Source organism: Silurus aristotelis (genome assembly GCF_946808225.1).
Source record: "Silurus aristotelis genome assembly, chromosome: 24".
Lineage (NCBI taxonomy): Eukaryota > Metazoa > Chordata > Actinopteri > Siluriformes > Siluridae > Silurus > Silurus aristotelis.
In genome coordinates, this window is record NC_139597.1 from 2,615,275 (window position 1) to 2,642,014 (window position 26,740).

Consider the following 26,740-nt stretch of genomic DNA (forward strand, 5'->3'; position numbering starts at 1 on the left):
TTGTTGGGAGTGACGACGATGGAAAGAATTAGAAATAAGTTTATTAGAGGGACAGCCCATGTAGGACGTTTTGAAGACAAGGTGAGGGAGATGAGATTGAGATGGTTTGGACATGTGCAGAGGAGGGACATGGGGTATATCAGTAGGAGAATGCTGAGGATGGAGACACCAGGTAGGAGGAAAAGAGGAAGCCCAAGGAGGAGGTTTATGGATGTGGTGAAGGAAGACATGCAGGTGGTGGGGGTGAAAGAGGCAGATGTAGTGGACAGGGGGGTATGGAGACGGATGATCCGCTGTGGCGCCCCCTAATGGTAGAAGCCGAAAGAAGAAAAAGAAGAAGAAATGAATAAAATTTCTGCACATCATTCAAATGGGACTCCTTGACCAGCAAGAACATTGTGTGTTTTTGTGTGTATGAAAGTGTAAAGAGTCTGTTTAAGACACGTCTGAATCTTGCGGCCAGAAAGGTGTGAACCGAGTTTAAGTCTGACGCTCTTAATCACTAAGAGACCTCCTTTTGAGAAGCCTTTAAAAGAGATTTTGAGAGATGGACAGAGAGAGAAAGTCTTACCCTGTGATCCTCCTGGTGCTCCCAATCAGGACTGAAGCTGTGGAATGTGTGTATGCTGGAGCAGTTGGAGAACTGGAACAGGCTGGAGAACATGCGGCGGTTCTCTTGGGTGTCGGGGAAGATGGCGTCTTGGTAGTTAACTCCGTGGGGGAGGAGGTTATAATTTTCATCCATCCTAGTTTATAAGAGCATAGCCACACACACACACACACACACACACACACACACACACACACACACACACACACACACACACACACACACACACACACACACGAGAGCATGAACAAAAGGTAAGGAAGCAAAATTCTCATAGCTCCAGGATTCCTGGTTCGGGAGCTTTTTATTACTGTCTGTGTGGGCTTCCTGAACAAACTCCAGTTTCATCCTATTCCACAAAAACCTTTATAAATTGCTCCAGGTGTGACTGGAGCTCCATCACATCCAGTGTTCCTGGGATAAGCTCCAGATCCAAGGTGACCCTAACCTAATAAATTGCTTACAAAGCAGAAATAAAGCTGTTCCCATTCAGTCCTTCATTTGAAGAAAATCTGAATCAGTACTTCTTCCAAACGTTCTCCTGGAATACCTCTGGTGATATAGGTTACATTTTATAGAATGACCTCTTGACCCCCAACTTACTTTTATCTCTCCAGTCATGCATTACACACACACACACACACACACACACACACACACACACACACACACACACACACCTGAACTGACCTGAGGAAGAAAATGTAGGAGTAGTTCTCCATCACCGCGTGCGACTGGCACGACAGGTATCCGAGGCCGGTGACGTTGAGGCGCGAGCCTGTGGGGACCTCCAGCATGCTGCCCCACGCCTGGTCACACAACATCTCCACCTCCGCTGTGTAGAGCAGCGCGTCCACATCAGCGCGCTCGTACTCGTACGGGTGACCGGCGGCGTAACCAAGCGCGTGATGCGGCTCGGGGTGAAGAACCAGCACCTTGGCGTACACGATGATCTCAGCGAGCTCTGCGCGACAAGCCTCGCTCAGGGGTCTCCACTGGGTGGGGAGCTGGCAACCCAAACTGAGCTCCAGGGAAGTCCAGACGGCCAGGAGCGCAGGAAGGAGCATCTTCCTCTGATCTAACTGATAACGCACAGGTGTGTGTGTGTGTGTGTGTGTGTGTGTGTGTGTGTGTGTGTGTGTGTGTGTGTGTGTGTGTGTGTGTGTGTGTGTGTGTGGAGAAGCTTTCAACCCACTACACGACTTCTGACTCCATCTAGGACTGATCCAGAAGTTCACAACAAACATCCACAAACTCAACGATGCGCAACCCTGATGGAACGAGTCTCCTAAATCCAGCCCTGTAAGACCTTCTCTCGTCTTCTGCTGTCCATCAAACCCCAGGAATCCAGTGTGGAACCAATCAGATACTCATGAAGTTTTTCTCTAGCCAATAAGAACCAGACCCCCAGAGGCTTTTTTTTCTCCTTTTCTGCGCATCAGACGCTTCATTCCTGAGCAAACCCCCCTCCACACACACACACACACACACACACACACACACACACACACACACACACACATACCAACAGGTCCACAGCTACTCGTTAAAGAAATTAACTGGAAAAGATTTTGTTCCCTGGAGCCAAAATTCTTCTCTAATTCTGATTTAATTCACGGATTTCCTCATGTTCAACACCAGGGTTCTTTCTGAAACCTCATTTCCATCTGCTCTTCACAACGAAATAACTTTTTCCTCAGAAGATACTACACGAATCATCTCGCTCAAATTCTGATCCAGGGTTTCTGCGCATTACAGAAACGTGACTCACGTTTTTCCAAACGCACGTGTTTCACACGTGGACGACCCTGTGTTTGTGTAGACACTTCCATATGACTAAAAAAGTTAGACCATATTTAATTAATCGCATATTAGACTTAATTGATTGCACGATCACGTGACCTCGTATTACTCACATAATTAAATTGGGGAAAACATTTTGGCCTAATTAACTGTAGGTAAAGATTTCTGAGAAATATATTTTATATTAGGGATAAAGGATTGCACGTTTAGGCGACATAAAGCTATACAATTGATTAATTCATGTATATAATAATTATATATTTTTTTATGTAATAGAGTCGATTCTGAATCAGGGATCAAAGTCGACTCTAAAGATTCATTTCTCCTGTAGCCACATTAGGCACAATACTCCTGTAATGCAGTACAGGCACCTTTTTATACGTTTAACCAGCTGCTCACTGGGCAATCAGTAAAATACCGCGTTTATATTATTATTATAGTCGATTTATTAAATTAAAATTGGAATCGTAGCAAACATTACTAGTGTTTACTCAGATAAAACAGGCACAGAACATCTTACTCGGTATACAATGTTAAATAAATGTATATAAAAGCATCTAAAAGTATAATAATATATAATATAAAGTCCATATGAACGTTTATGAGTTTATATAAATGTATTAATAATTGTATTAAAGGCCCTACTTAAGAGGGTTCAATGTACAAAAGGGACTTTAGTGCCATCTAGTGTTTAAATAAAACATTGCAACGAAGATCGACTGTAGGTTACAGTACATACGCAGCACAAATAGAAATAAAGGCCATGTCCCAAAACCAAGTACCCAGGAATAATGCACACTATTTAGTGTCATTTAAAATTTTTATTTATTTTTTATTATGGATATACTGTCCGTGTCCCGTGTCGCCGCAAATTAAAGAGCGAAGCGCAAAGTCACGAGCGTGCACGCGCGCTGGTTGGGAATCTCTCATCCGGACGCGGGCACGGGGGAGGCCCTGTGACGTCACCCTCAGCTGATCCTGGGAGTTCGCGTCTGCGCGGCAAGCGTCGCGGATCTTCATCGCACGCGGATCGTCTGGGCTGCGTCGGGACGTCGGTCGCGATGGCGTGCAGATCTGCGGCGTTCACGCAGGGGGGCGTGGAAACGCTTTGCGCCCGTGCAGTGAGAAAGCGGAGGAAACGTCGGAACCAGGAAACGCAGTGAGAAGTGAGAGAACGCGGAGTAAACAGAAGTGAATCTGGGTGAGTAGCGACCACGGGATGGGTTTTAAACACGGGCGCGGGTGTGTTGTTAAACCCCTGGCGGCATGCTTTCATCTGTAACCAGTTACAACAACTGTCGCGCCTTTGATCAGAGATACACAAACAACACCCCATAACACACATGTCGTGTCTCACCTGGAGAAGGTTGTGTGTTGTTTGTGTGTGTTTGAGAAGTTTGGAACAGTATCTAGATGTTCTGACAATCCTCTGGAGATGATCTCATGTGTCATGTCTGGTAATGTTTTTCAAAACACCGAGGACGAAAGAAAGTAAAAGTTAAGCAGAAGAGCAGTATGTGTTATAGGCCACAGGTCCCCCCCCCTCTCCCCCCATGACAAGCCGAGGTTCCTGTTTATTCTTGTTTGTTTACCTGGTTTGCTTTGTGTGGTGTTATTTTATTTATTTTACACATTTTCAGTGTTTTTGGCAGTAAGATGGCCTCAGATTCCCCGATGATGAATGGGGATCTGTCTCATCCAGCTCAGTCTCAAAGCTCTGGCCAGCCACATGTAGAGGAGACGCTGCAGCAGATGAACATCCTCATCAAGGAGAACCGGGAGCTCAAAGGTGTGTATAAGGAGATCACTACACAAAGAAGAACCACCACAGAAAGGTAGAGAGAACACCAGAGACAAAAAGACCACTGCAGACAGACAGACAGACCACTGCAGACAGACTGACAGAAAGACTAATAAAGACAGAGAGACCACAAGAGAGATCAACAGACAGACAGAAAGACCACCAGACTGACAGAGAGGCCACCACAGATTGACAGAAAGACAAACAGAGAGACCACCATAGGTAGACAGAGCGATTACCATGACAGAGACCACTGTAGACAGACAGAGATCACCACAGAGAGAAAGACCATCAAACAGAGAGACCACTATAGACAGACTTCACCAGAGAGAGACCACCACAGACTGACAGAAAGACCACCAGACTGACAAAAAGACAGAGAGACCACCATAGACAGACAGAGAGATTACCATGACATAGACCACCATAGACACAGAGATCCCCACAAAGAGAAAGGCCATCAAACAGAAAGACCACTACAAACAAAGTACAGAAGATAGAGAGGCCACCACAGACAGAAAGAGAGAACATCAGAGACAGAAAGACCACAACAGAGAGACCACCACAGACTGACAGAGAGACCACCACAGACTGACAGAGAAGCCACCACAGACTGACAGAGAAGCCACCACAGACAGAAAGACCACTACAGACAGACTTCCCCAAAGAGAGACCACCACAGACAGTTGGTGTTTAGATGTAATACTGATCTGATATCTCCAACTTGCTCAGAAGGATCATAAGAAACACACACACACACACACACACACACACACACACACACACACACACACACACACACACTGTAACACACCGACCTTCCCATCTGAATCTGGTGCACAGAAGCCCTGAAGCAGACTAACCTGTCGATGAAGGAGAGGTTTGAGGGTCTATCTGTTTGGAAGGAGAAGCAGAAGGAGGAGAGAGGGTTCCTGGAGAAGCGACTCGAGGAGGCCAAGCACAGAGTCCAAACTCTGGAAAGCGAGAACGAGCTGCTGAAGAAGCGTGTACAGGAGATGGAGAAACAGCATTCAGGTGCCGAGGTGAGATCACTGCTTACATATACTTTATCATGGCTTCTAAGGATCTTTTATTGAGTCACTAATGTATGGAACTACATAAGTCACAAATTCATGCTGGAACAAGTTTGGGTCTCCTAGTTCAAGTGAATGGAATTTCACGCTACAGCAACTAAAGACCTCCTGTAGAACTGCATGCCTCCAAGTTTGTGGTTGAAGTTTGAGGAAGAACCATATATGGCTGGAAAAGTAGGTTTTAGTGAAGGAACAGTATGTTTACACGGGATCGAATACGGGATCGAGCACGAGATCACACCACGAGATCACACCACGAGATCACACCACGAGATCACACCACCAGATCACACCACCAGATCACACCACGAGATCACACCACGAGATCACACCACGAGATCACACCACGAGATCACACCACGAGATCACACCACGAGATCAAACCACAAGATCAAACCACAAGATCAAACCACAAGCGTAATGCTAATAAGACTATAATCAATTTCTCTGTAGGTTTGTATTGTATTGGTACACAGTATTATGGTGTGTGTAGGCTAGCTAGCTTAGCAGAGAGCTTCTGTGGATAAATGTTTTTTTGCCTCTTTAAATGCTTCATTGGGTGTAATTTCAGATCTAATCTAAATCTAATCTTCCCAACATTGGATCCAAAGAATCCCATATTTTCTCACAATGAGTGCATTTTATTTAATTTCTTAGCAAAATGATAAAATAGGGTTAACTAGCAACCATGGTTGTCGTGCTAATAATGCACAGCGTTGTAGATTTACGGTGACCTCTGCAGTCAATATCAGACAGTCACTGGAAAAAGAGGAAGTGTGGATGCAATCTTTAGGAAATTCGGATGATACAGCTCACTGTTGAACATGTGAAATGTGGAATGAAGCTGATGTGCTGAAGCTGCTGTAAAAGTTAATATTTTGAAATCTGCTTCACTCAAAACCCAACATTTTGATCAGTGTGCTGCTTTAAAGTCTGTTGTTACCTAGAGATTTATGAGTCTGATGTTCTCCAGGGTGAAGGTGGAGGTCTGCAGGTCAAGCTGGAGGCGTTAATGAGTCAAATCGTGCGTCTGCAGGCTGAGAAAAGTGACCTGGTAGCTCTAAACTCTGAACTGCAGCTGAAGATGAACCAGGCGTCTCCGGAAGATTCCTTCATCGAGATTCGCATTGCAGTGAGGACACGCACACATGAAACACCTTCGTACCTTCACGTGAAATGGTTCTCGTATGCGTTAGAGCTTCACGACGAGAGAAATCATGCCAATATGTGACAAAACCAAACATACACTGACCTCCATTAATATTGGCACCCCCAGTGAATATGAGCAGGGAAAGCTGTGAATCGTCGTGTTTTACCCCGTGTGATTGATGATAAAGGAACTAATATGTTCCTCATGTTTATGCCCCTTCTGAAACACGGAGCCTTGATTAAACGATCTCCTTCTTCTAGTGACCCGTGTGTACTAATAAAATTAATATAATATCTATGGGAATTTACTCATAATGTAGAGGTACCAGTAATTGTGTCATTTATTGGGAATCTTAAAGATAATTTTGTTGTGTATTTCTTAAGAATTTTCAAACAAAAAAGTTTAACAAAAAATTCAGCCTTTTTGTCTATTTAACAAGGGTGCCAATATTTTTTGTTGAGGACACTGTACATATACTTTTGAGACTGTCTATTGACACCTGGTAAAGATTTTATTGTAATATATTACATAATGCCGTCAGTTGCAAAAGTATCAACTGAAAGCTATTTAAAACTGGCAGCCAATCAGAACTCATTTCTGAAAAAAATGTGAGCCAATTGGGATTTGCGGTTCCAGAGAACCCAATTGGGTTTGAGTTTTTTGACGATGAAAGTTTCCGAAACTCCTAGTCTTCGATGGTTTTTGAGAGACATTTTCCTTTTGTATCTCTGCAACAAATTTGGTAATGAAACGGTATAAAGATTTACTTTGACCAAGCAAATATCCAGATGTTCCACTTTTTTACTGAGAAATCCTCCTTTAGAATGAAGAACAGCTGTACACACTTTCAGCATCCGGACGGTTTGTTTCTCCAAACATTCAGCTGAAATACTTTTACTAATGCTTTAATACTGAGCAGGTCCTTCCATAGTAGATCTCACTCCAGACGATACTCCAGACGATACTCCAGACGATACTCCAGACGATATTCCAGACGTCTCATCGTCTTGTCGTATGGTGAAGTCGGTTCCAATGAGCCGCAGTCTAGACGGGATTAAATTGGGCTGGAACGGTTGCCATGTTGGTTTAGTATTTCTTTCCCTTTCCGGATGTCTCACACCTCCATGTTTGACTGTGAGGGGTGATGGAGTCTAATCTTACACAAGTACTTCTGTTAGATCCAAAAATGTAGATTTGGACTCCAGAACTTTCTTCCAGTCTCTTTCCAATTCTTGCGTGTTTGTGCCTTTTACCGAGTTTGTTCCATAGAAACAGAGGGAACATGCGTCTCAAAAACCATTAAAAAGACGATGTGTTTTCACACTTTTGACTCCTCTTTATATCACGATACTTCAGAGCAACAATTTATCGTGCAGCCCCTATTACATCCTGTAGATTTGTTAAGACACGTTTAATAACTGTATGTTTTGTAGGAGGGTGAGATGAACGTGACCAGAGATTTGCCTCCTCAGAAAGACCCTTCTGCATCGAGCATGTAGGTTGCATTTACAACTGTTTTACCCCCCCCCCCCCCCAGACACACACACACACACACACACACACACACACACACACCAGTTAAACAGTAAAACAGTGACACTCCTCCGTCCACATTCAGTTTTATATACAGATACATGGGAATTAAAGAAATGATGAAGGTCAGAGGATATGGTTAAACTGTGTTTGTGTTTGTGTGTGCAGGATTAAATTCGACATGGCTGGGTCCAGGCTGGAGTCAGAGGAGCAGACAGTGAGTCAGCTCCTACACTCGCTGAGAATCGAAACGCAGCAGAAAGAGCAGCTGCAAGTCCAATTACAGGCTGCACAAAAGAGGTAGAAACACACACACACTATCACACACACTATCAGTACTAAAGTCCGGAGTGTTTATTCTAATCATATACACTTTATGTGGACACCTGACCGTAAGATACACTACATTTCCAAAAATATTGGCACATCTCCTCTTTCCTGCTCTATGTGGATCTTTTCCAAACCGTTACCACAAATCTGGAGGCACTCGATCTTTCAGGACGTCTTTAGATGGCGCTATAATACAATTTAGCATTCACTTGAACTTGAAAACTCAAACCTGTTTCAGCATGGTGAAGTGCACAAAGTGAGCTACTTAAGAAGATCTGCTTTACATGCTTTGGAGAGGAAGATCTCCTGCTTTAGAGCTCTGATCTCATCCCTACTGAACACCTTTGGGATGGATGTGAACGCTGACTAAACCCCAGGTCTCCTCACCTACATCAGTACCTGCCTTTCATTACACTCTTGTGGCTGATGAACATAAATATCCATAACACACAACAAAATCTAGTGGAACATCTTCCCAGAAGAGTGGAGAGAATTAGAAGAGCATGGGAACTCGATGTGGAATGAGATGCTCAAAAAGCACATACCGTACTGATGGTCAGGTGTCTAGGGCATGTGGTCTGTGTTTTAAAGGATGTAAGCCTCCATTCAGTGCTGTAGAACCATCTTGCACAATGTTTCTGAAGATTAAACATATGGTTTACACACTTTTGTCTTCATCCATGTTCTTTCCTAAAGGATTGCAGAACTGGAGAGGAAGGAACCCACCAGCGAGAGTGGAACCCAGACGTCTTTGTCCTGTGTGACTGCTTTAAAGGAAACGCAGAGCAAGAGCTCGGAGGAGGAAACGGCCAAAGTGAGTTAGAGCTGAGAAATCTGATGATGTCTGAATAGAAAAGACCACCACAGTGTCCAGTAAATGGTGTGTTCTGCTGGAGCTTACTCTGCCCGCGTGTGTGTTTCAGTCAGCCTCGGAGGTGGAGAACCTGAAGACACAGTTGATGAATTTGTTCAAAGAGCTGCAGCAGGCTCAGAGTAAACTGGACGAGGCGGAGAACATGAAAAAGAACCTCCAGGACAGGTCTCTCCCACTAAACATCTGCATGTACAGACAAGTGCATCCCAAAAGCATATATTTCATAGATACACTATTTGGGCAAAAGTTTGTGGACACCTGACCATACGTTTGCTATGTGTGTTTTTTAACATCCCATTCAACATTTCATTGATCTACAAAGTAACTGAACGTAGGTGAGGAAGTGAGGAGGCCTGGGGGTGCAGTCAGCGTTCATATTCATGTTCAATAGGGGAGTTGAGGTCAGAGCTCTCTAGCTGGAGATCTTTTACTCCGAACAGTGTAAAGCAGATCTTCATGGAGCAGGCTTTGAGCACAGGGAGATGTAATGTTTCTTTAAAGCTTCAGTAGATACTGTATTATGCATATGTGTTGCAGTGTGTTAATAAATCACCTCTGTGAGGGTGTAATAATACTGAGATGATCATGCAGGTGTAAGGAGCTGGAGCAGGACCTTGGCACGTTGAAGACTCAGCTCGGGGACAGAGCGCAGCTGCAGGCTGAGAACGACAGACTGAAGGTGCAGCTGGAGAGCATGCAGTCGGCCAGCAAACTGGAGCAGAAGAAAGTTCAGGAGGAAAGGTCTGAACAGCGGGCAAACATTAAACACACGGTCTCGTTTATATTGAATTTTAAAATCTGATTGGACGAAAGGTGTGAGTTCTGTTTGTATAATGCATGCGAGTCAGAATTAATCTCAATTAATGCAATGTTTTGGTATGGGAAGTTACTGGTTAAGATGTTGTTCTTTCCGATCAGAAGGTCATGAGTTCAAATCCCAGCACCACTAAGCTAACACTGTCAGGTCCTTGAGCAAAAGCCGTGAAGTCTCACCTGCTCGGTGTATAAATGAGGTCACTCTGGATATAGTAATGTAGCAGTGCTGAGGGAATATGCTGAGATGTGTCCCGATGTTCAGTTACATCTAGGTCAAGTTCTAGAGCCATTCTGAGCTGAAGGTCACGAGTTTAAAACCCAGCACCACCACGCCGGTTTAAACAAGGCTCCCTGCTTTGCATGTCATGTCGCTCTGGATAAGTGTGTCTGCCAAATGCCTTTAGTATAAAATAAATACTGAAATATAAACAGCGTGTGTTTTATTCCCGTCCACATCAGGAACGATTTGGCCCAGCTGAAGGACGCGTACACCAAGCTGTTTGAGGATTATGAAGAACTTCAGCAAGAGAACAAGAAACGCCAGGTGACCGATCACACGTTCATTTTATTTATTTATTTATTTATTTATTTATTTATTTATTTATATATATTTTGGTTTCAGGGCCGGGATCGAGTGGGGAAACCTGTCCATTTTTGTAATGTAGTAAATTGTGTGTGTGTGTGTGTGTGGTTTCCAGGGGACCGTATCACGTGAGGAGTACGGTGAGCTTCAAACCAGAATGGCTGCAGCGGAACAGGCTTTAGCGGACAAGCAGCAAAAGATCGACATGATGAAGCAAGAACTGTGCGAGAAAGACAAAGAACTGGAGACGGTCTCTGTGTTTAAGGCTCAGGTGCAGTGCCGGGTTTATTTCTTCTCTGTAACTCCTGCTTTTTCCTGCAGTCAGCCGGAGAATCACAGATTCAGGACGAGAACTTCAGGAGCTTCAAATCAGATCTCTCAGAACTTTCAGAGAAAAAAGCGTTACTGCAATACGAAAGAAAACTTGATAGAATCTCGTTTTTCTTTTCCGGAATCTTCTACAAAGATCATCCAGTGTTTATTACAGCTCATGAATAGTGAACTCAGTGAACGACTAGTTTGCAGCATCTATCGTGGAAAGACTGTGAGCTCCTTAAATACACTTTCAAACTCCTCTTTATTAAACACAATTGTTTCCACCAGTCATTTTCCATATACTGAATTTCATAAAAAAAACAGATTCATAATTCCCACCAAAAAATTAATTTAAACCCAAATTTACTTTACACTGCCATCTACTGGTCATTCGTGATTCTGCAGCATTAATAGATCCTTTGCATCATTCGTTCTTAGTTGTATCGCAGGTGGATATTTTTGTTAATTTTCATTACCTTTAAAACTCATTTACTGTGTGTGTGTGTGTGTGTGTGTGTGTGTGTGTGTGTGTGTGTGTGTGTGTGTGTGTGTGTGTGTGTGTGTGTGTGTGTGTGTGCGCGCTCACAGGCAGAGGTGTATTCCTCAGACTTCTACGCCGAGCGCGCCGCAAGAGAAAAGATCCACGAGGAGAAAGAGCGCCTGGCTGCTCAGCTGGAGTTTATCAAGAAGCAGAACATCCAGCTACAGGACGACATGGAGTCGATGGGAAGGTATGAGCTGTCTGTGTGCATCCGTTTGCTCTAAATCGGTCTGTATGAAGCTGATACGATGTGTAATTTCTGGCACAGGCAGTCTATGAGCGAGATGCAGAGGAGACATGTGGCCCGTGGTGCAAACCCAAACGATTCCTCACCTCACCACCACCTGCAGGGAGGCAGAGGTAAAGCAGCTCAATATATTCAGCAGCTAAAGCATGATGAGTAAAAATTATATCAGATTTTATAGTAATCATGGAATAAAATAGTACGGTGAAACCTTTGTGGACACCTGACCATGAAGATGTTCCACTAGATCTCAAAATGTGCTTGTGGAGATTGAGCCACAAGGCTGTTAGTAAAGTCAGGTAGATAAATTTGCTCAAGATCCTCCTGAGATCTACGGGTGGAGATTTTCCACTCTAACCCATGTAAAGCATATCGTAATGGAGCTTGTGCACAGGGGTATTGCCACACTGGAACAGGTTTCTCCTCGTTCGAGATCAGGGAAAATCCCATGCGGCCACATCCAAAGACGTCCAAATGCAATTGTGTGCCTTCGAGTTTGTGGTAAAAGTTTGGGATGGATGGAAAAGACAGGGTTTCTAATACTTTATTCCGAATGAAATGACAAATGAAAATGTAAGGATCTCTGATGGGTCACCAAGCAGTGACACTGGAGACTCCTTCCAGATGTTTTTTTTTTTTTCCAGTTATACAAATACAAAATTGGAGAAATAATGTATGAGGAGGTATTCCTCATATCCAAGCTCCTGTTACACCGATCAGAAAAATGAAGACCCGATGAACTTCACGCTACTATATATACTTTGTTTCTCTCGTAGTTGACTGGCAGCAGCAGGTCAACATTCCTGAGCACGCCTGTCCGAAATGTGGGGAAGTCCTTCCCGATCTGGACAGTCTGCAAATCCACATCATGGACTGCATCATCTGAGCAGCAAGTCTTCACCTGGGTGATACGACAAACAGGACAGCGGGATCTAAGAAGGCATTCGCTATACGCTATAATCTCTCATCGAGTTTCATCCTTTAATCGCTCTGCAGATCTCACAACTTACTGTTCTAATAAACGCAACCGAAGCCGATTTTATCGATTATATCCTGTGATTTGACTTTAAAGCGATCGCGATGTTAGCAATAGATAGACGAATAGCGCGGCCCGGATTAAAGCCTGGAAACGAATGTGTACTATTGAATAAAGAGTGAATCTATATATATATTTTTTGTTATTTTTTGTTTATTATATATTATATATATATATAGAGAGAAACCAAAAAGGAAAATAGGAAGTAGGCGACTTGCTTTAATTTATCATTTCGATTCTTTCGATGTTTTATTGTGGAGAAGATACTGAGTGTTAAATTATGAAGAATCAGTTCATATCGCGGTGAATCCAGACGGAATAAGGGGTGGATGAAGCTTTGAAAATGAAAAATGATGCCTTATTATTTATTCAGGGTCTTCTTGTGTTTTATTTTCTAACCAAAGTGAAGCTGTAGCTGAGTTCAGGTTCTTCTTGTAATTAGAGCACCTATGCATCCTCATTTAACCTGTAATGAAATTAGTTGAAATTAAAGGCTACATTATCAGAAACGTTGTGCTTTTTTTTTTAATCATCTAACAAACTTTACAGGCTCATGGAGTTAATGAGATTTGGAGATCAACTCTGTAACTGTACCATGTTATTTTCCTGGTTCCAAAATGCATGGAACCCTCCATAGTAGTAAAGTTTATTGCGCTTTTTGTCTCAAAGCAGCTTTACAGAATTTAACAGTGAAGGTGAACGGTGTGTGTTTATCCCTAATGAGCAGCTGTGGCGACTGTGGTGAAGGAAAAACTCCCTTAGATGTTATAAGGAAGAACCTTGAAAGGAACCAGACTCAAAAGGGAACCCATCCTCATTTGGGTGACATCAAGAGTGTGATCATAAATCTTTAAAAATTACAGAACACTGGAGAGAGAGAACCAACATGAGTACTGGAGTGTGTCATTTGAGTTTATGGAACCAGGAGCTACTGAGCAACTCATAAAACAGCACAACATCTGAGATCATTACAGATCCAACACCAGCTTCTCCATGCCAGAGCCTTTAAACACTCAAGGAGGTCCAGTGTCCAAACTCCACATGAAGTGGGATCCAATTGGCGCTGGTATGTCTCTAGATGGTTCAGAATGTTTGTGGGCATCTATTTCTTCAAAGCTCCACAATCTTCAAGAGGTGGGACGTGACTGGGGCTGGAGCAACCTCAGGATGCCTCAGGATGGGGAGAGAAAGAGAAGCAGTGGAGAGGAATTAGCGTAATTGCTGCTCATGATATTAACAGCACAAGTTGATAATGTGCATGTGATCAGATGTTCTGGAGCACAAGGTTATAAAGCTGAAGTGATCCTTAGACTCCAGATACATGGCTGTAGCTGATACTGGAATTTCTCCTACCAGCTTTCTAATCTACAAAGAATGATGCATCATCCAATTAATACCTGGTATAGCAGCCAATTTCAGTGATGGATTGATAAGCTTTTAGAACATCCCATAGCATAGTTAGAGCATATCTGCTGTTAAAATAACCTCCATTCTTCTGGGAAGATGTTCTACTGAACCTTTAGGAGATTTGTGCTCATTCAATCACAAGAGTGTTGGTAAAGTCAGGTACTAAATATAGGTGAGAAGGTGAGGGGGGTCTGGGGGTGCAGTCAGTGTTCACATTCATCATGTTCAACAGGGTTGAGATCAGAGCTCTACAGCAGGAGATCTTCCACACACTTCCAAACCATGTAAAGCAGATCTTCATGAAGAGAGCTGGCTTTATGCAGAGGCATTGTCATGTTGTGTATATTATACTGTATACACACACACACACACACACACACACACACACACGAGTATCAGAGTGCAGTTTGTGTAGCAGTACTGATTTACTGTCCATACAGCCATTATTGTCTAAATAACCGGTAACAAAAGTAAGTACACCCTCAGTGAACATGTCAAAACTGTGTCGTGTGAACATCATTGTTATCTATCACTGCTTTTATCCTCCTGAACATGGAATTCACCAGAGCTGCACAGGTTGTTGCTGGGATCCTCTTCCACTCCTTCATAATAACATCACTGAGCTGTTGGATGTTAGACATGAGAGTATGAGAGAATTGAACGATATACGATTATCATACGATTAATTTAATTATTTAAATTAATTGACAGCCCTAATATACAGTATATATATATATACATACACACTGTGTGCACAATTATTAGGCAAGTTGTATTTTTGAGGATTCATTTTGTTATTGTACAACTACAGGGCTCTTGATCAATCCAAAATGTTAACGAACCCTCAAACCTGAACATTTAAGTAGTATTAGTGAAGTTGTGGCTTCCTTCATAGAAGATCTACATGTACACCATTATTAGGCAACTATTAGTGTGCAGAATTATTACACAACTAAATAAAAAAAGATTTTCCCATCTCACTTGTTTATTTTCACCTGTTAAAGTGAGAATAATAAACAAATTCAATTTACAAATAAACATTTCTGAAATTTTAAGAAGAAAACCTCAGTGACCAGTACAGCCACCCTTCTTTTCCATAACAGTCACAAGGCTTCCATTCACAGAGTCAGTCAGTTTCTCGATCTGGACAGAATCAACTTTTTGTGCGACTGCAACCACGGCGTCCCAGACACTGTTCAGAGAGGTGTACTGTTTACCTTCACTGTACATTTCCTGCTTGAGAAATGCCCAAAAGTTCTCAATAGGGTTGAAGTCAGGAGAAGAAGGGGGTCATGTCATTAGTTTTTCATCTTTACGGCCTTTACTGGCCACGCAGTGGAGAACTTTGATGCATGTGATAGAGCGTTGTCTTGCATAAAAATCAAAGTCTTCTTAAAAGACGCAGAGTTTTTTCTGTACCACTGCTTGAAGAAAGTGTCTTCTAGAAATTGGCAGTCGGTCTGAGAGTTGATTTTGAGTTCATTTTCAACACGAAAAGGTCCAACTAGCTCATCTTATACCAGTACCCCACCTCCACCTTGCTGGTGTCTAAATTGAAGTTAAGCTTTGTGTCTGTTACTGATCCAACCACGGGCCCCTCCATCTGGTCCATCAAGAGTCACTCTCATCTCATCAGTCCAAAAAACCTCTAAAAAGAAATCTGTCTTCAGATATTTCTTGGCCAATTCTTGACGTTTCAACTTGTGTCTTGTTCAGAGTTGGTCAGGTTTCAGCCTTTCTTACCTTGACCATGTCTCTGAGAACTGAACACCTCGTACTTTTTGACACTCCAGGTAGGTTGCAGTTGTGGAATATGGCAGCACTGGAGGACTGGGTTCCTGGTAGCTTCATGTTTGATTGGTTAATTTGCGTCTTTTCTTCTCGACGTTTCATGAGACCCTGTTGACTATTTGCTACAAAACATTTGATGGTTCTGAGTTTTCAGAGTTAAATCAAGTTAAATTTTGGCCCATTTTTCCTGAGGAGAAGAATCTGCCTAATAATTATGCACACCTTGATATAGGGTGTTGATCTCCTTAGGCCACACCCTCCCTTATTACACAAATACACATCACCTGATATGCATTAAATCCAATAAGCATTCAAGTTTATACAGCTTGGACTTATTATAAATTATAAATAAAATGATATGGTCAAAATATTTACTTGCCTAATAATTGTGCACACAGTGTATATATATATATATATATATAAAATAATAAAAATGTCCTGTAACAGTAGAAGTTACACCAAGGTTCAGATGTTCTTAGCCCAGGATGCGCTTTATCCACTCATCAAAGCCAAACAGTGATATATTTAAACGCTTTTCATTTATTAAATTTACAAATTAAGTAACAAATCGTCTTTTATTAAAGCGCAAATCGCGGTTTCATACGAAGCAAACAACCATTAAACAGTTGCCAAGGATTCATTACGTTTTCTTTTTTTTTTGTTTTGTTTTTATTTTATTCAACTTTTTTTTGAAGACATTTTTCACAATGTTAAATAGTGAATGGAGGGAAAAAAAAATAAAATAAAAAATCACAGAACTGAAGTCACTAAAATGGCAGAGACACGACAATGTAAAACAAAAAGTCAGATAGTAGTACAAAACAAAATAACTTAATGACAGGTCAGTAGCATTAAGTAAACACACTGTTCGGATATATTTCTGTCAACAGGAGACAAAATGGAAACTCGTTTTAAATGACGCAGGAGACCGCTGTGACGGTAAAAGATCACTGATGAACCGACGAGCATGTTTACTGAATCTGAATGCTTCAGGTGGTGCAGTGAACCGCAATTTCTGCATATTGGCACTTTGCTAAGTGGCGGGTTTTTGAGTTGGATGGTGAAGATGTAAACAAATATGTAAAAAAAAAAAAAAAAAGCAGTGTCTACATTCCAAACACACACAAAAAAAAAGTGATGTACTTTTAAATAATGGAGTAATAACGCGTGTGAATTCAGTAAATGCTCCTCACTACTGGATTAAACCAGGGACATGGTCTCTACCCAGTGTATCCCATTATTAGATATATTGCATATTCTGCACTGCAGCTACTAAATATATCACTTTTCTAAACGGTAAACAAGGTGCTCGGGTTCGTGTCGTAGCAAACTACAACTCATGGGAAATGTAAAGATGGCACTCGTATTCTAGTCGTGTGGGTTTCGTTCGAATGCAAATTTAACGTAAAAAAAAAAAAAAAAAAAAAACACGACGACGAAAGAAACGGAAAAAACCCATACTAATGATCACTGTGGTCTCGATTTTACAGATAAAGCAGTGAAACCCAGGTTTTTAACATCAGAGAGAGAGAGACAGAGTGTAAATGGTGAATCTGTTTTGTATTTATAGATTATTAATGAACGGGATGTTTTTGTTTCCCCCCTGTACCAGACGCAGACGGCTAAGCTTTAAGGCAATGGCGTGTAAATCTAGCAGCTACTATCGGCGATCGGTAGCTAATGACGACGAGGTTCACTGCTCTACGCCTTTGTGGCATGCTTATGCCGCTCTATGGATTTCTAAAGCTGCTGTTTTTTTTCCTTTTTTTTCTGTTGGACGTGAATAAAGTTTACGCACAAGTTCTACACAAGCCCGTTGTTCTGCTTGAGCTTTTGATTTTTTGCTGAAAGTGGTATCTTGCTACTGATAGAAAGACCTTTAAAACAAGCTACTGATCTGCATGGAAAGCACAAGGCAGTTATTTTTTTAATACAATAAAACTGAATGAGTTAATAAACAGGGGAAGTAGGAAAGCGGCGCAGCAGAGGGCGGTCTCGTGGTGCCCGGGTCCCACCTATTACACACGTTCCCTTTCCTGGTTCTACTATTGAACTCGACTTTCATCTTCTCCTCACTGGTACGACAGAGCTGCAGACAGAATCCCAACCCTGAAAATGATGGATTAGTAATCTGAAATTCCTCTCCATCTACCAGCTTCTCTCGACATACTTCCCCAAGCTGGACACTTCTTATCCACAAGGCTACCGTACTTCCTGTGAGCGCAGACCCAGATGGCTTGTCTATGCCAAAAAAAAAAAAAAAAAAAAAAAAGCTTTGATATGGGACACAGTATACAACATGGGGTAGCTCAGTGTTCTTGCTTACCTCCTGCAGAACCCTCTCACACTTCTCTATCTTGAGTTAGAGCTCCTGTGTCAACTACACAGCTAGCTGGAGAACATGCAGTATGCTTGATCACCAACAAATGATTTTTGTAGAGGAATTCCCGCCAGAAATATTGCTATCGACTTGGTGTTAAACACCATAGTGTTTATATCAGCAACCCAGAGAAAAACGCCTGTGGTCACCAGTTGGGGCATGTGACCATCACTTGGTCCAACTGTTACTGTCAAGAACGATTCTCATTCTCAATAATCTCAGTCTCAGGGTCGTTGCTGCTTGTGGAAACGGTCTGCAGACCCAAAGTAAATTGTCTACCTTACAGGATTTATCGTACTTGTGCCGATTATAAACACACAGGTCCTTAAAAGAGGGTGGTGGGGGGTGTCAACTGATCTGAGAACATTAACATCCACATCTATATATCCCAAGTCTAGTGCAGGCCAAAAGCTTTTAGACTGTAACACTATAAACAGTTTAAACACCCCCAACACACACACAGTAACACGTTATATATACATCACCAGAACATTGTTAATCTTTACACCGATACATGAACCGGAATATCCGATTCTGTTCATAGCAGTGACCGTCACACGAAAACACCTGACCAGGCCCCCGACGCGCCTCTGCTGCCATGAGATCAATTACAAAGCAAAAAAAAAAAATAGCAAAAGGAAACATAAAAGAAGCAAGGCACTAGAATCTCCAGTCCACTCACTGGAGAGGGGAAAAAAAAAAAAAAGAAGGGAAGGGGGGAATATTCAAGTAGGTTAATTAAAACCGTTATACATTCACATTTATCTAATACAATGAAAGCGGTACAAAGACCGAGCCAGGGAGGGGTAAAAAAGAGGGTGGGGGTGGGGTTAAAGTGTCTCCAATAATTTCTGTAATAAGGTAATAGCTAGCCTTACATCACCTGTTACCTAATACCAAGAAATCCTCATTCTTTCCACCCTTTTTCTACCATTGCTTTAAACGTATGTTGTCCAACAACATTTATAATAAATCACAGTGTTTCAACATCAATAACTGATGGATAAATACAGGTCCGTACAGAACACAACTTTTCTCATTTAAACATACAATAAAAAAAAACAAAAACAAAAAAAAAAAAGAGAGCAACCTGTCGTAAAGAGGTCCCTAATGCGCTCACGATTATAAAAGCTGTTAACAGATATAAAGCTTCGCTTGAACAAGCCAGACAGGCAACCCCCCTCCCCCCACCACCAAAACCCATCTTCACCTAGGATTAACACTTCACCACATTACCTCCAGTCTCTGTGCTCAAACTGTATACGTTATTGTTTTTTTTGGGGCGTATGAAACTCCCAAGAGGAAAAGATGGAGGTGGACGGTATGCGTAACTGTGCACTACAAAGCATGCTGGGAGTTTTATACTGTACTTACAGGGGTGGCTGAATGGCCTCTAAACACGTGAAAAATCCACAGAATTTTAAAATATCACAATCCCAATTATTTTTTCCCCCTAAATATATTTATAAAAAACCAAAAAAAAAAGAGAGAGAAAGAGAGAGAGAGAGAGAGAGAGAGAGAGAGAAAGAAGCTCTACATGTAGAATAGATTTTTTTTCTAATAAAGGTCACTTCCTGTGTTTAAAAAAAAAAAAAAAAAAAAAAAAAGGGCATTTGATTGACTTTTATCATTATTGCATTACATAGCTTTAGAGCAGATACCAAACGACGGCGGAAATGTTTTCTAACGGAAAAGCGACAAAATCCGTCAACTTTCTCATTTTGTTGTTTTTTTTTTTTTTTTCCTTCTTTTCAACTCTTCTTCCATCGTCGGTTCCAGGGACCTCAGCCGGCTAAAAGGGTGCAAGATAGCGTGGGGGTGTGGGGGCAATCAGGTCCCCAGGCTACTCTGGAGCAACATCGCTTTACATGTTCATGAAACTTTCAAACAGATAGAAAGAAAGAAAGAAAGAAAGAAAGAAAGAAAGAAAGAAAGAAAGAAAGAAAGAAAGAAAGAAAGAAAGAAAGAAAGAAAGAAAGAAAGAAAGAAAGAAAAAAAGTCACTGTCCGCTCTTTGGCTGCTTTCACATTGCTTCCATCGTCTCTCTTTCCTTCTCGTAACATTGTGGACCAGAGTGAGTGCAGGAGTGATGCATCCACACAAACCCTGGCTTTGATTCCAAAAAGAGCAACACACATGCCTAAGATCACACCAATCTCACCACCAGTTCATCTCTCTCTCTCTCTCTCTCTCTCTCTCTCTCTCTCTCTCTCTCTCTCTTTCCTCTTTCTCATGGCCTAGAACAGGCTAGACCCATCCTTATGTGGTCCTTAAATTATTCCCTCCCGGGTTGCTGACTGATTTCTGCAGCGAGTTGATGTGGAAGGCCTGCAGAGTGCCTGGGGCCGGGGGAAACTGGCCCATGGCCTGAGTGTGCACGGCCGAGACACTGGCCCACGGGCTGCTGTAAGGTGCAGAGGGGAAGCCGTATTGAGGCGCAGGGCAAAGCGTGCCTTTACGTGACCCCATAGAGGTAGCAGGAGGGTTGGGCATGGATGAAGATAAGCTGGAACACAACTGACCCGGAGCGGAGAACTTGCGGGCCATGCTTCCAGAAGGAATCATCTGAGGAGACACGAGAAATTAAATTATATTTCGAAATATATAAATTATATAGTGTTTTGGAAATGTACAGGAGATAAACAAAAGTATTGTGACACTCGACTATTTCCCCCCAAAACTGTTGGAGATTTGAGTTTTTGGGGGTGCTAGCATGAAACGTTCCCTTCACCTAGACTAGGAGACCCAAATCTGTCCCAGCATAGCAATACCCCTGTGAGCAAAGCCAGCACCTAGAAGATATGCTTTGCAGGAGTTGGAGTGGAAGATCTCCTGCGGTAGAGCCCTGATCATGAAAAATTGAGACCCTGACTGCACCCCAGGTCTCCTCACCTACATTAGAACCTGACTTCACTAACGCCCTTGCAGCACGAATCATCACGAAATCCCATAATATAGCCAGAGTGACAGAACTTTACCTCATAGCTGTGGCCCTGAGACGGGGTCTGCTGCTGGGGTTTCGAGCCTCTTTTGCCCTGCGACAGGTTCATGGCGTCTCTGGCCCAGTTGTCCACCAGCTTGTGCAGGTCGTCCGTGAAGGTGCCTTTGCGGCTCTGGGACGCAGTGGACGGTGGCTGCGTTTGGTTCTGCCCCTGGCCCGGTCCGCCTACTGTGTTTGTGCTGTTCGTCCCTGGAGCAGAGAGAGAGAGAGAGAGAGAGAGAGAGAGAGAGAGAGAGAGAGAGAGAGAGAGAGAGAGGAGAAGGAGTTATAAAACGGATCGACTCTAAAGCACACAGAGCATTATGGGGTTGGATGTTCATGTATATTCTCATATACATCATGTCACATTGGTGTGTAGGGGAACATTGACGGTGGTGAAAAGCCCTAATGAGCACCTGGAGGTCCGGTCTGAGGCTAAAGGGGTAATTTTATCTCTCTGAATCCAGCCTGAAAAACAGGGGCACGGTGAAAGAGTTAGGACATCAGAGAAAGGCCATTCACAGTGCTCCAATCTCAGTTAGGTTTCAATCGCAGGCTCTGGCTTGCTGCAGCGAGCTACAGCGGCGTTAGAGGGAGCCGAAGAGCAAGACACGGCAATGGAAATGGAGATTAATGTGGAGTTCAAGTTCCACTGGCGTGACCTCGAATGAACTGCGATGACTCAAGCGTAAAGTGAATCCTGGCAATTGCAATTGGCATAATTTCATAGTATTACTTCGTTATGAACAAGGTTTTCCTCTGACAAGTCTGATTACTCACAACACAAGCGCAGCTAGGCATGAATCAGTAGTGAAAACTGATCATTTTGGGGGAAAATTATAGCTGATAAGTTCAATCCTGAGCAGAACAATGTCTACATCTTGTCTAATAGACCTATTCAATTCTAAAAAAAATGTAGGGGGTGCTTATAGATTAAACGCAGCACCTTGTTTTCTACGGACATGTCTGAGGATAATTGATGAGTGAAGCCGACTCTTGTTGGTGCAGCTCATGTTTATGTTTAGTGTTCGAGGGGGAAAAACTAAGAGCGCCAGACGTGGACAGCAAAAAATAAATAAATAATAAAAACAACAAAGACTGAAATGGGAACGAAGCACAAATCTGGGCGGTCGGGAACGAAATGAAGTTAGAATGATGTTTGAAAAGGGGACTGGAATGAAGTGCGTAGGGAAAAAAAAGCGGCACCAAGTACAAAAACCTGAAGCGAGAAGAGAGCTGCAGTCACGGCTCGGCATTTAACTGGATGACGTCCATTTACTTTGCTTTGATGAGAAGTTTTCAGAGGCAGGTGTGGGTTTATGGCATGTTTCATACGCTTCATAGTGGGCGGGGCATTTGACTAAAAATACCATGCAACTTCCTTCAACCGAACACAAGATGTGTGAGCGTTAAAGCACATTAGGACCTCTAGGGGCCGCCAAATCACCGTTTTGTGATTATTAACTCATTATGGGTTATTTTTTATTTATTTTTTATAATTTAGTTGGTGCATTTAGAATTGGTAGCTTAGTGTTTAAGGTGTTGTATGTGTGATCAAAATGCCATGAGTACAACCAAGTGGCAACAAAACCAATTTTTTTTCATTAAACTCCCCGTTTGCTGGTATAATGTTTTCCACTCTTCTAGGAAGATGTTCTTGAGATTTTGTGGAGATCTGTGCTCGTTCAGCTACAAGGGTGTGAGTAAAGTCAGGTTACTGCTGTTGGTGAGGTCAGAGCTCTATAGCAGGCCACATCTTCATGGAGTTGGCTTTGTTCACAGAGGCTGGAACAGGTTCAGGTCTCCTAGTTTAAGTGAAGCGAAAACGGCATGCTTCTGCATCCAGTCCAGTACTATTGTGTCTAAATTTGTTTACATTCATGGCATTAAGCATAACTTGGAGGATTGTTGTTTTTTTTATAATAAATGTGTATTGGTCTGGAAGTAGTAGGATAAAGACTCGAGATCTAGAGTGGCCTGTTATGGTGATGTACAGTCTTTTGGAATCGAGGTGCATCTAAGTGAAGCGAATGCTCGAATTAATTTTTAGTCTATTTTGCGAGAAGGGAAAAAAAAAATGGCAAAAAGTCTCTTCTCGAATCTGGTGTTAATACGTCATTCCAGTCCACATGCCACGTTTGCAGCACGTAAATGGATCATCAGGACAGAGAAATGCTCGAGTCAGGAATGAGTGGCAAGCAGTGCTCAGCGTGTCATGCTCAAACAAGCCAAACACACACACACACACACACACACACACACACACGTTCACGTAAATACAAAGACCGAAAACAGGAAGTGAAGGGAATGAGGGAGGAAAAGGAAGACAGGAAAAGTAGGGGACATAAAAATAAAAAAAAAGGAGAGAGAGAGAGATAATTACTACAGAGTTGGTTGCAGGGGCACACTTTTTTCACCATCTTCCCTGAAGCATGGAGAGAAGCATGGGATTGGAGAGAGTCAGTGTTAAAGTCACGCCACTTCCACTCATCACAATGCATTACAGGGAGAGCATCTTTACCTGCTATGCTACAGCTACCTTGTGTCTCTACGCTTTATAAAAAAAAAACACTGCACGTGGAAATTTAGAACGTAAGTGGGAAAAAATGGTGCACCATAACTCTGATATGACTCAATAAAATTGAGTCTTTCTTTTATCATCAAAAACAGGAAATTCAAATTTAAATTCTAATTCTATTTGTCACATACACATTCATATAAATATAAATAATATAATATATTATTATAGATAATATAAATAATGTTCTGTATGCCAACCTCAATTCGATATTACCCCTAAAGACCTATTACACGTTTTCAGTTTTACTTCCCACCGTTTACTCACGTCAGTTCTTCTAAAATCTCCATTTGGTGCTTTACGACTCTTTTTCAGCTATTTAACGGTATTTTACCGTTTTAGATCTTGCGACGGCTTTTTTTTTTTTGTTTTCCCAGATTTCCCCCACATTCATACACTCGGAATTCTTTCCTTTGGATCCGCCCCCGCCCCCCCACCCCCGAATTATGCAAAAAAAAAAAAAAAAAAAAAAAAAAAAAAAAAAGGGGGGGGAAAGAGGAAAAAAAAGAGAAAAGAAATAAAGTCCCTTATTTTTGCACTCGATTACAGACAAAGAGTAAACCTTAAACTCAAATCTTAAACTCAAATCCTAAATTCTAAGATAATTCTAGGCTCAAAAAAAAATTATTTATATAAAATTAGTTATATAAGTGTAAATAAAAGAATTTATAAAAAAAAAAAAGGTTTAAAGATTTACAAATAAATCAGTGGTCTGAAATGTTTAAAAACAAACAAACAAATAAACAAACAACATTAGTTATAGAAAAATCAATCATAAAAAGAGTTAATGCACACATGTATGAAATAGATTATGGTAATGGTTAAAGTGTTGAGGATGTGAGAGAGGTGGTATGCGGTTTTATTATGGTTCAGGAGTTAAAATGAACCCAAAAAAGGTATAAACTTTAGAGAACGTGGGATCTCGAATATAATGGAATTAAACTTTTATAACACCGTTATAACCATGGGTCCGTTATAATAATGGGTCTGTCATGAGAGACGTCTCATGACAGACCCATTATAACTAATCTTAATGATAAGGTGAAAAAGCCTTTGAATCAGATATATAAAAAAATTAATAAATAATAACTAAATAAGCCCCAAACTGAGCTCTGTCTTTTCCTGCCTTTTTATTTTGGTATTAGAGCTCCAACACTACTAATTCGCTGCTGTGCACCAATTTACACTGCCACCTATTGGTCAATTACGATTCTGCAACATTAACTCGAGAAACGGCTGTTAAACAGACGGAATTTATTAGACACCGAAGTTGAGTTGTTTTTGTTGAATTTTTTTAAACCAATTTTGTATTTTTTTTTATTCATGTGAAAAATCTTATAATTTTTTTTTCTTGAAGATGGTTTAGTGGTTAAACCATTTTAGGTGTGAATTTTGAATCACTCGGAAAGTGTTCTCCAAAAAATAAATAAACAAACAAATTAAATAATAATAATAATAATAATAAAAAAAAAAAAACCCCAACAAGAATCGCGTCAGAGTGTAGAAAAATAGACAAAGGAAAAGCGTTACACACAAAGAGCCAAGCACGGCGTACTCAGAAAACGGGTCCTTCTGCCACCTGGTTTGAAGGTCACTCTCTCCGACCCACAGCTGAACTTTACACAGCCTGTGGCACAAAAAAGAGAGGGAAGAGAGAGGTAGGAAAAAAAGTACGAGGTACAGAGAAGGAGAGGAAGAAAGAGACACACACAAATACACAGTAGGAATGGAAAACAAGTTTGTGAGCTCAAGAAAGACAGAGAGAGAGAGAGAGAGAGAGAGAGAGAGAGACAGAGAGACAGAGAGAGAGTTCAAAAGATAGGTGAGCATAAAGCGTCACTGCTCAGTGAGGGCCGGCTGGAAGCACACGTGATCCCTGACATCAGGTTACAGCAAAGCACCAGCTGATGAGTTTCAGAAAGCTTCAGTAATGTCAGAGGTAACGCTCACACCATCTACGTCCTCCGGGAAATATATGATAAATTGCACCCTGCGCACCACAACAGCTTTTCCTCGAAGAATTAAAAACAATATCGAAACATTTCCATTTACTGAGTCGTAGTAATGATGCTACTTTTATATCAGACATTTAACTTCATCCGGATTCTGATGTTAGTTTCTAGAACACAGTGAACAAATGGTACAGGTTACATTTACATTTACATAATAACAAGAATTTATTTTTTACTTTTATTTTAAGGGAACTTCAAATAATTGTAATTGTTTAATATTAACGTAACAAGCCTGCGTTCTGCGAAAGTAGATTCTGTCTTGAATTCATGAGGGCATTTAAAAAAAGGGTTCATTGAAATCTCTTAAAATGTAGTCTTTCATATATATATATCCACACACACACACACACACACACACACACACACACACACACACACACACACACACACACACACACACACACACACACACACACACACACACACACACACACACACACACACACACACACGAGGTGGTATCAAATGTTTTTGCCTGAATTAATTTTCACCCCTATTGTTATAAAGTGCTTTGAGGTTCTGAATCACCTCACTGAGGGTCTACCACCTACACTGGACCCACACCAGTTTGCTTATCGCCCTAACAGGTCAACAGAGGATGGAGGTTACACGGCTCTTCATTTAGCCCTCAACCATCTGGATAAAAACAACACCTACATCAGAACGCTGTTCACTGACTTTAGTTCTGCGTTTAATATAGTCCTCCCCACTGTAGTGATCACTAAGCTCAGTGATGTGGGTATCTGCACCTCCACATGCAGATGAATTCTGGACTTTCTCACCAACAGACCTCAGTCGGTTAGGTTGGGCAAAAAGGTATCCTCGACCCTCATTCTAAACACTGAGATCCCACAGGGCTGTG

At 41.8% G+C, this 26,740-nt stretch overlaps 3 protein-coding genes and 1 long non-coding RNA gene across 7 annotated transcripts in view; 1 reads left to right on the forward strand and 3 right to left on the reverse strand.

The window, feature by feature from the left end:
* Window positions 1–2,627, reverse strand: part of ccdc3a (coiled-coil domain containing 3a) — a 14,361-nt gene extending 11,734 nt beyond the window's left edge. Inside the window, exons 1-2 of the mRNA XM_083528032.1 lie at window positions 1,301–2,627; window positions 572–746 (exon numbers count right to left, since the gene is read on the reverse strand). Of these exons, the coding sequence (XP_083384158.1) occupies window positions 572–746; window positions 1,301–1,857 (732 nt within the window). The 5' untranslated portion in view covers window positions 1,858–2,627. The remainder of the gene's footprint in view (window positions 1–571; window positions 747–1,300) is intronic.
* An 833-nt stretch (window positions 2,628–3,460) lies between these two features.
* On the forward strand, window positions 3,461–13,239 carry optn (optineurin). Of its 2 annotated transcripts, none has more exons than XM_083527998.1 (14): window positions 3,461–3,614; window positions 4,054–4,202; window positions 5,058–5,257; window positions 6,282–6,440; window positions 7,892–7,953; window positions 8,160–8,291; window positions 9,018–9,135; window positions 9,245–9,360; window positions 9,787–9,936; window positions 10,471–10,555; window positions 10,710–10,865; window positions 11,498–11,640; window positions 11,719–11,810; window positions 12,471–13,239. In XM_083527998.1, exons 2-14 carry the CDS (start codon window positions 4,070–4,072, stop codon window positions 12,578–12,580), a joined length of 1,656 nt encoding a protein of 551 aa, XP_083384124.1. In that variant the 5' UTR covers window positions 3,461–3,614; window positions 4,054–4,069; the 3' UTR covers window positions 12,581–13,239. The 2 variants fall into 2 exon arrangements, with proteins under 2 accessions (XP_083384124.1, XP_083384125.1); XM_083527999.1 differs by having other exon boundaries at window positions 3,517–3,614; window positions 4,066–4,202.
* Window positions 13,240–16,573: 3,334 nt separating this feature from the next.
* Window positions 16,574–20,121, reverse strand: LOC310718931. The gene is made up of 2 exons (XR_014531314.1): window positions 18,392–20,121; window positions 16,574–18,320 (listed from the first exon to the last, which is right to left on the reverse strand). It is a non-coding gene; the product is annotated as an uncharacterized lncRNA (long non-coding RNA).
* A 290-nt stretch (window positions 20,122–20,411) lies between these two features.
* wnk1b (WNK lysine deficient protein kinase 1b) overlaps window positions 20,412–26,740 on the reverse strand; it is a 72,305-nt gene continuing 65,976 nt past the window's right edge. For 2 of the 3 annotated variants that reach the window (XM_083527924.1, XM_083527923.1), the window contains exons 29-32: window positions 25,401–25,493; window positions 23,672–23,713; window positions 21,287–21,498; window positions 20,412–20,873 (exon numbers count right to left, since the gene is read on the reverse strand). In XM_083527924.1, the coding sequence (XP_083384050.1) occupies window positions 20,568–20,873; window positions 21,287–21,498; window positions 23,672–23,713; window positions 25,401–25,493 (653 nt within the window). In that variant the 3' untranslated portion in view covers window positions 20,412–20,567. The remainder of the gene's footprint in view (window positions 20,874–21,286; window positions 21,499–23,671; window positions 23,714–25,400; window positions 25,494–26,740) is intronic. The other variant, XM_083527922.1, reaches the window with a different exon arrangement.

Bases quoted from the DNA above. Each gene is read 5' to 3' on its own strand.
- optn (XM_083527998.1), top strand. From the start codon at position 4,070: ATGGCCTCAGATTCCCCGATGATGAATGGGGATCTGTCTCATCCAGCT. The intron at 11,641-11,718 runs GTATGAGCTGTC...TTTCTGGCACAG, and splicing joins GACATGGAGTCGATGGGAAG to GCAGTCTATGAGCGAGATGC. The intron at 11,811-12,470 runs GTAAAGCAGCTC...TTTCTCTCGTAG, and splicing joins CCACCTGCAGGGAGGCAGAG to TTGACTGGCAGCAGCAGGTC.